The sequence below is a fragment of the Triticum aestivum genome, chromosome 1B (genome assembly GCF_018294505.1).
Source record: "Triticum aestivum cultivar Chinese Spring chromosome 1B, IWGSC CS RefSeq v2.1, whole genome shotgun sequence".
NCBI classification, from domain to species: domain Eukaryota; kingdom Viridiplantae; phylum Streptophyta; class Magnoliopsida; order Poales; family Poaceae; genus Triticum; species Triticum aestivum.
Window position 1 is genome coordinate 126,601,492 of NC_057795.1, and position 8,349 is coordinate 126,609,840.

An 8,349-nucleotide genomic window follows, 5' to 3' on the forward strand; every position below is an offset into this window, starting at 1 on the left:
GTACTGTCGTGTAAGGTAAAGGTAGGAGAAATAGGAGATAAAAACATGCATGGTGGGAGAAGGAAGTCGAATGTCGCGTGGTAGCTCAGACATGGAGTGTGGAAGAAAGACAATGACGAGATGTATGTATCTACTAGATCATGACCATGAGATATCATCCCATAAAAATGACCTTTGACTCTCATGTCACATGAATTTTCTCTTTGTATATATATATTTGTTAATCCGTGGCAACGCACGGACACTTAGCTAGTATTCTTAGTTTCTTACAACCAACTGGCAGGCTGACGGTGGATGCTCCTCCACGTGGACAGCAGCACATCCAACGGATGGTAAAAGCTCCTTGCAGCTGCAGCCGGAGACCAGTCCAGGGTTTACCGCCCGCGCCGCCTGCTAAACCCTTCCCCATTCCGCCTAACTCGCCGCCGCCGCCGCCTTCCAGAACTACAGCCGGTCAGGCGACGCGGCCGACCGAGCCATGTGGGCTCTGAGAAGCCTCCGCCGGACCCTCCCTAAAGCAGCCTCTTCGTCGCTCCACCGGAGGTGCGCCCCGTCGATTAACTCCGAGGGCTTCACGGCGAGGGGAGGAGGGGGCGAGGCGGCCGCGGCCTCAATATCAGCAGCGTCAGTGCCGGCGAGCGCGGGGGGCGGAGGGGTATGCCGGCGGCTGATGTCGACGAGCAAGGGAAGGAGCATGCGGAGCAAGGTGGAGAAGCGGATGGGGAGGGAGACCGGCCGCACGCAGATGGAGCTGCGCCGCGCCGTCAAGCTCCGAAAGAAGCTCATGACCGAGGACGAGAGGCTCATCCACAGCATGCGGAGGGTAAGTGAAGCGCCATTTCCTCCTCCCCCCTGCCCCCCTTCGGCGCCGGCGAAATGCTCTGGCGATGGTGCTTGCGCCATCTCGCTGTGATCCGTCTCCCTTCTGTTTTCAACTGCTGTAATTTATGGTGATATTTGCTCAATGTGTGGCTTTTTAAAAGGGATTGGAGATGTTTTGCCATTGTCAATGCTAAACGAAAGGGTGAGAAAAGCATTTCCATTGTGAAGTTTGTTCAGATGTATTGATGAATCAAAGAAAGAAGATGGTATCATTACGTTGTTGGGACTTGACTTTGACAATCAAGATTATGTTGCCGGGGACTTTGTTGAACTGAAATTAAGTCGCTGTCTTGCGATTGTCAAATCCAACTATATGCCTGTAAACTAGAAATTTTGATATAGATAATAAAGGCTAGCTCTCATCAGAACACATGAGCTAACTCCGCTAGAAATTTAAGTCCTGTGGCTTCCCATGTCACTCCTGATGTATGCACATATGGTTACCACCGCCTGTAAATGATTGTCAAATCCAACTATATGCCTGTAAACTAGATTTTTTTTTTCTTTGAACACGTAAACTAGAAATTTTGATATAGACAATAAATGCTAGCTCTCATCAAAACACATCAGCTAACTCCGCTAGAAAATTAAGTCCTGTGGCTAACCATGTCACTCCTGATGTCAGCACATAAATAGTTACCACCGTCTGTATGTTTTCACAAGTAAAAGGGCTAAAATGGCTTATTGCTTATGCCAATTATTCTATACAGTTTGATTCTCATATAAATATCTGACATCGATACACTAGACCTGATGTAGTGATATTATAAGTCTATTGGGGCATTCCTGCTCCCAATGAAAAAGAAGTCACATCATAACTTATATAATGCTTACATTCTTAATGAAATCTTGGTCATAAACGTATTATTCTCCGTATATAAAGAAAATAATTATCTAGTTGCTGCATTGAAGCACGTAATGAAAAGAAATTACATTTTCTAGATCTACCAGGAAATCAGATTTCCACACCTTTCCCCTTTTTTGTTCTTGATCTGCACAAAGTCCTATCTGAATTGGGTATTACTCACCTCATCATCCATTCTTTCTCTATGGGGATCTGGCTAAGTAAAATATATGTTATTTCGCATATTTCTCTTTACTCAACTTGTGTTATAGTCTTGATCTTAATCATTTTATTTTAGTCAGATGGTAATTTATAATAGTGAATTCACTGGCTGACCTAGTTATCTGGTTAATTTTATGCAGGCCAAGAAAAAAGTTGCTCTACTTCTTCAAAAGCTCAAGAAGTATGAGCTACCAGACCTACCAGCTCCTCGTCATGATCCAGAGCTGTTAACAGCTGAGCAGCTACAGGCTTACAAGAAGATTGGATTCAGAAATAGAAACTATGTCCCTGTTGGAGTTCGTGGAGTCTTTGGAGGTGTTGTTCAAAACATGCACATGCACTGGAAATTCCATGAGACAGTGCAAGTTTGCTGTGACAATTTCCCAAAGGAAAAAATTAAGGAAATGGCATCAATGCTGACAAGATTGAGTGGTGGTATAGTGGTTAACATTCACAATACCAAAACAATTATCATGTTTCGTGGAAGGAACTACCGTCAACCAAAGAACCTCATACCTTTTAACACGCTTACCAAACGGAAGGTCAGTCCCTTGCAGTTAAAAATGTTTGTAGTTCTCATTTAGCTTTGGATCATATACCCTATATGTATGCAACTTTGAAACTACTATCGATTGCTCTGACCTTTTCAGTTGATAGTTCAACCAGAATTTAATATTGATTTTTAATGTTTTGGGCTATGTCCATTTTCTACTAATTTTGGGTATATTGTTGGCTTTATGCTATGTATAATGGAGTTTGCTATCCTTATCCTTATTACAGGCTTTATTCAAGGCTAGATATGAGCAGGCTCTTGAGTCACAGAAACTAAATATCAAGAAAATAGAGACACAACTTCGTCGCAAAGGTATTAACCCAGAGGACCCAGTTGCCATGGCCAGCATCCAGCGAGTTGCCTCGAGATTCTTTCAAGCCATAGACGAGCAGCAAGGTACTCCCTATGTCTTCCATGGGGATAAACAACCTACTGCTGGGACTACGGAATTAAAAGAAGCAGATGTTGAGCTAGCTGAGGATAGCGACCAGGAGGAGCTTGACAACTTCATTGCGGAAATAGAGAATGCAGCAGAGAAGCAATGGGAGGAAGAGGAGGCAGCAGAGAAAGAAGAAACTTCAAGGCTGCAGTATCGCTACAGAGAAGAGATGATGGGTGAGCGGAGGGGTTTCAATAGAAGCTATGACAACTCAGATGCCGATGATAGAACCCAGGGAAGATACAGGAGAGATAACGACAACAATAAATGGGCAACAGATACAAGGAGATGGGATGATGACAGTGAGATAGAGGCGTCAGGTGAGGATGTGGGTGAGCGCAGGGGTTTCGGGAGAAGCTATGATAACTCAGATGCTGAGGATAGAAGCCAGGGAAGATACATGAGAGAGAACAAAAACAACAGAAGAACAACAGGTTCGAGCAGGTTGGATGATGATACTGAAGCATCAGGCGAGGACTGGGACACTGATGATGGCAGGGATAGTATGGTTGTCTTCGACAAGGAGAGGCATGTACCTGATGAACATCCTCGGCGATTTGACAACATGCGACATGCGAGGAGTAGTTCCAGGCACAGGCAGAATTATATGCCTGGGGCCTCCAGAAGTCCCAGCCGGACTCCGAAGAATGCAGTTAGTGTTTCTGATGACAGCGAGGATGACGTTTCAGACAGTGAAGATGATGAGGTGTGGGGAGCAGATTACAAGGAAGAGACGAGCTCGAGTGCCCCGAAGGTGAATTTTCCTAATTACAAGAGCAGCAGCGAGGAGGAGGATACCGGCGACAACTGGATGCGTGGTGGCAGAACCAGCCAAACGAAGAAGAATACCGACGAGGACTGGGACAGTGACTGACAAATTGAAAAAGAACAGTCAAGCCTGCATCTTCCATGGTTACTGTTGTCACATTTCCTCCAACGTGTTGCTGCAGAAAAGAGTTCGTTGAGCTTGTTTTTCGTGGGAGCATCCGTCTCAGTACCGCAGACGGTGCTGCATGATTCCACCTGACATCATGCTGGGTTGGGTGCTCATAAATAATTGTTTGAATTGCGTCTCCAAATATGTAGTTGGCGCATCCCCGAAGGACGAAGCAGTCTGCCAGTTGCCAGCAGACGCGGGACCATAATAGCAGGAGGTCATGGTGTTGAATGTTGTCCTTGGCTGAACGTGTTTCCTCAGTTCTATAGGTCGAAGGGGTCTGGTGGTTCTACACATCTGAATCTCTTGTTATGAGATCATTCGTAAGAGCGGATTTGCCGTCAACAAAAAAGCTTGCACATAGAAATATTTGAAGGCCCTGCTTGTTGTGCCCCCCCGAGGCATATAAGTTTACTCATTCATTCATTGGGATGCTCACTAAACGCAATGGACATTTTCTTTTCCGTCCTGGTTTATTGATCCTCTTCGTATTTTGTGTCAAATTTTGATCATAGATTTAACTAACAAACTGTTAATGCATGTCATAAAAATTTATGTCATCTGGATTCGTATTTGAATATAGTTTCTGATGATATTATTTTTGCTATGTATAACTTACTCCCTCCTTTTTGGTTTATTAGGCTTATCTTATTTTCTTGGTTTTTTTTCATATTATAAGCCTTATTTTCACTTGGTTTATTGGCCCTCTTTGTATTTTGTGCCAAATTTTGATCGTAAATTTAACTAACAAACTGTTAATCCATGGCATACAAAATTATGTCATTTGGATTTGTATCTGAACATAGTTTCTAATGGTATTATTTTTGCTATGTATAATTTATTCCCTCCTTTCCGGTTTATTAGTCCCATCTCATTTTCTTGGTTTTTTCATATTATAAGTCTTATTTTCATTTCTTTCCACCATATTTTCACATTCTAATGTGTATTAAATTAACCAATGCATGTAACCATTCCTACTCATTTAGTAATTATCCATGCATACACTAGAATTAATGCATATTAAAGCTTGAGTAATTTTATAAACTACGAGATACATTCCTTCACCCACCATCTATCTTGGTTGATGAGATTTCAGATTTAAGTCATATAAATCGGAAAGGGGGGAGTATGTTATATTAGCAAAACAATTGATTAAAATATGACCTGAGGAGGGCTAATAAACCAGGACGTGCGATGAGCTTGTTTGAGACACCATATTTCATAAATCATTACATGATCCTATTATTTCAAGAAGAAATTCTGGCAGTTCTAATTAGAATAGAGCATTTCCAGGGCAATGATCAGGACCACGGTCACTATAAAACAAAGAGGCTTCATGTCCAGTCGGCACATCATGGATGCGTTTGGTTGCCTGCATAAGGCCCAACCAGGCTTGGGTGTGAAGAGTTTGGGTTGTTTGGTTGGCCTGGATACACTGTGCAACCTTCATTGCACGAACTTTAAAGCACTCTCGAGCCAGGACCGCGAGCTACGCTTGAATCGGTAGTTTCTCGCGAGCCAGGCCCGAGCGATGTACAACAGGTGTGTTTGGTAGGGTGCATGAGGATAAAAGTTTCCAATCCGACCCATTTTTGCTTGTTTGGTAGGGTGCATGGACTCACCTGAGCTATGCTCAATTGATGCAAAAAAGGGCCCTCGGTTATGCCCATCTCATGCACCAAAGAGGGGGGGTGCATGGAGGCAGCCATGGTGGCCCGGCCCTCGTCCCCACCCACCAGACCACGTTCAGATATGTTTAAATTTTCAAAAAATGTTCATAGTTTCAAATTTTGTTTAAAATTTAGAAAATATTCAAATTTTGTTTAAATTTTTGAAAAAAGTTCAAAATTTCAAAATCATTTATATTTTTGAAAATGTTCCAAATTTCAAAATTGTTTACATTTTCAAAAAATGTTTACAATTTCAAATTTTGTTTAATTTTTTAAAAAATGTTTAGAATTTCAAATTTTCTTTAAATTTTCAAAAATATTTAGAATTTCAAAATTTGTTTAAATTTTTAAAAACTTCATAATTTCAAATTTCCAAAAAGTTTAGAATGATTCAGAATTCAAAATTGTTTAGCATGTCTAAACACATGCAGGCTGTCAAACAATGTGTCAGCTCAGCATGTCTCAGCGCATACACCGCTACCAAACAACAACAAATGCATGGAGCCGAGGCAATGCAAACAACCAAACATTGTGCCAAAATTGATGCCTTAATGCGAGAGGTCTAGATGCGGGCAACCAAATGTGCAGATATTAGTTTTTACCCTATATTTTCTCACCCAGCCTCCGGTGAGCCAGGTTGAGCTAAGCCAGGGCCGGCTGCTACGACTGCCAAACACACCCCAAGTTTTGCCTCAATGCCCGGCTTGTGGGCATGGATAGGAAGACGTGCGCGACAGTTCTCGTGCAGCGTTGCAAGGCAAAGAAAGTTTGGAGACTGGTAGGAGTTGAAGATTTGATTCCCTGCATTAGGCTAACCAGACCCGTATGGGGAAAAAAGTTGGGTTGTTCATTATTGGGCTTACAACTCAAAGCATTTTTGGGCCTATCTCGTTAGGAACATTCATATCGAAAGTTTCTAGCGAGCCAGGCTGAGCTAAGCCACAACGAGCGCACATGGATGGGTCCCTTACATAAAGACCGGAGGGATGCAAGGTGTGTACGTGATATCTTCTTCTACCTTCACTAACCTCCTTCCTAATTTCCTTTCTTCCTTGTCATTTCCAATCTACACAACGGTGCTTCGATTGAGATAAACTCTACACAAAAAAGATGCACATCGATGTTAACATTCTATTTTTGCGATCGGTTCATAGTTTTGTCGGCAGTAAATGCTCACTTTTGTGTTCATGTTTGGAGTTGTGGATGAATTTTATCAAATTCATCGCGCACGGTCGACCGTTTGAAATTTTCTTTGACCGGTAGCTTCATCTCGCTGTTCCATACGACATTCGTGTTGCAAGTTTTCTGTTTCGCCGATTGTTCATCTCGGGCTTCTCTCCTCGATCCGCCATGACGCGCACACTATATTTTCTTCTCCAGGATAGTATCCTCTGCCTCAGAGTCCTCCTATTCGTCTCTCTTGACGTCGACGACGTTCCTCTTGACCTTCTTGCCCGCGTCCTACTACACTGGAGTCGTTTCCGACGTCGTTCATCTTGGCCTCCTCTCTCTCATCCTACTGCACTAACGCTGCCATGGCGCGAGCACTGCATTTCTCCTTCTCTATCCACTGTCTGCGGACTCCATGCTAGTCATGTCGGACGTGGCGCCACGGCCACCGCAGTCTCTAAGGTCCGACACGCACTGCATTTCCCCTCCCCCGTCCTCTGCCTCAGGGCTCCTCCGCATTGACTTTCTCTGTGGCAGCGACGCTAGCAACTAATTCGCCGCGGCGCCAGGAGGAACGCTCGCCCGAGACTCCGTGCTCGTCATGTCAAACGCGGCGGCGTGGTCACCGTCCACTGCGGTCACGAGGCACGGTGTAACTGTATGTGTTAACTCTTAATCATATCCTGTGTATACAACTAAACACCGTCTAGTTGCGTGAGCCGAGCCAATACAGACAATCAAAGGCTATGCCAAAATTGCTCCCCTAATGCAGAGGTCTTCATGCGGGCAACCAAGCAAAATGCAGATGTTAGTTTTCTGCCTGTTTTACCTCAACCAGGCTGCAGTGAGAATGCTATCAAACACGTGTTTGATTGATTTCTAGGGCATGTGCAAATGACCGAGCGGGGGAGGCTGAGTTCCTTCGCCACCTGATACCAACTCAAGCTTGTGTTGTGCTCGGGCTGGGAAACAGCCGCGGGCTATTTACCGTTGGTGCCTGGTAGTGGGGAAGACATAAACTAATGCACGAAGAGCAGACACAGACCGAGCCATTCGAGTTATTGTGTCAAACTACATGGCTGCCTGTTCACCAAAGGCTATGGCAATTGGCAAAGAAAGGAGGATGGCTCAAACCTCCGAGTGGCTACACATCAAGCTAGATGTCGATGCGGCATTTGATCACGACTTGCTCCGAGAAGCCACAGGCGCAATCCTGAGCGTCTACTTGATAGTTGTACCGACGTCCTATCAACAGAAGCTCTAGCCATGAAGTTCGGGCCAGCTCGCACATATTGGCTGGTTGCAACAGAGTAGTCATAAAATTCTACTTCCTCCGTCTCATAATGTAAGACGTTTTTTGACTAGAGTCAAAAAACATCTTACATTATGGAACGGAGGGAGTAATAATCTGGAGGTACCTGAAGGGTTGTGTCTGCGATTTTCGATTACTGCTGCCGTACTTGCACGTGACTTTCAATCACTACTTCCATATTGCACATGACTTTCTATATGCCATACTTGACGGCAAAGGTTCTCTGACGTACGTCACCTGCCTCTGCCTTTACAAGCACTGCAACCGTGAAGCAAACTGTGGCACATGACGATTTTGCGAAAATGGCTTTGCAACAGTGA

At 44.1% G+C, this 8,349-nt stretch overlaps 1 protein-coding gene across 1 annotated transcript; it reads left to right on the forward strand.

The window, feature by feature from the left end:
* Positions 1 to 357: 357 nt before the first annotated feature.
* On the forward strand, positions 358 to 4,380 carry LOC123111580 (CRM-domain containing factor CFM9, mitochondrial). The gene is made up of 3 exons (XM_044532392.1): positions 358 to 823; positions 2,089 to 2,490; positions 2,729 to 4,380. Exons 1-3 carry the CDS (start codon positions 479 to 481, stop codon positions 3,812 to 3,814), a joined length of 1,833 nt encoding a protein of 610 aa, XP_044388327.1. The 5' UTR covers positions 358 to 478; the 3' UTR covers positions 3,815 to 4,380.
* Positions 4,381 to 8,349: the final 3,969 nt, after the last annotated feature.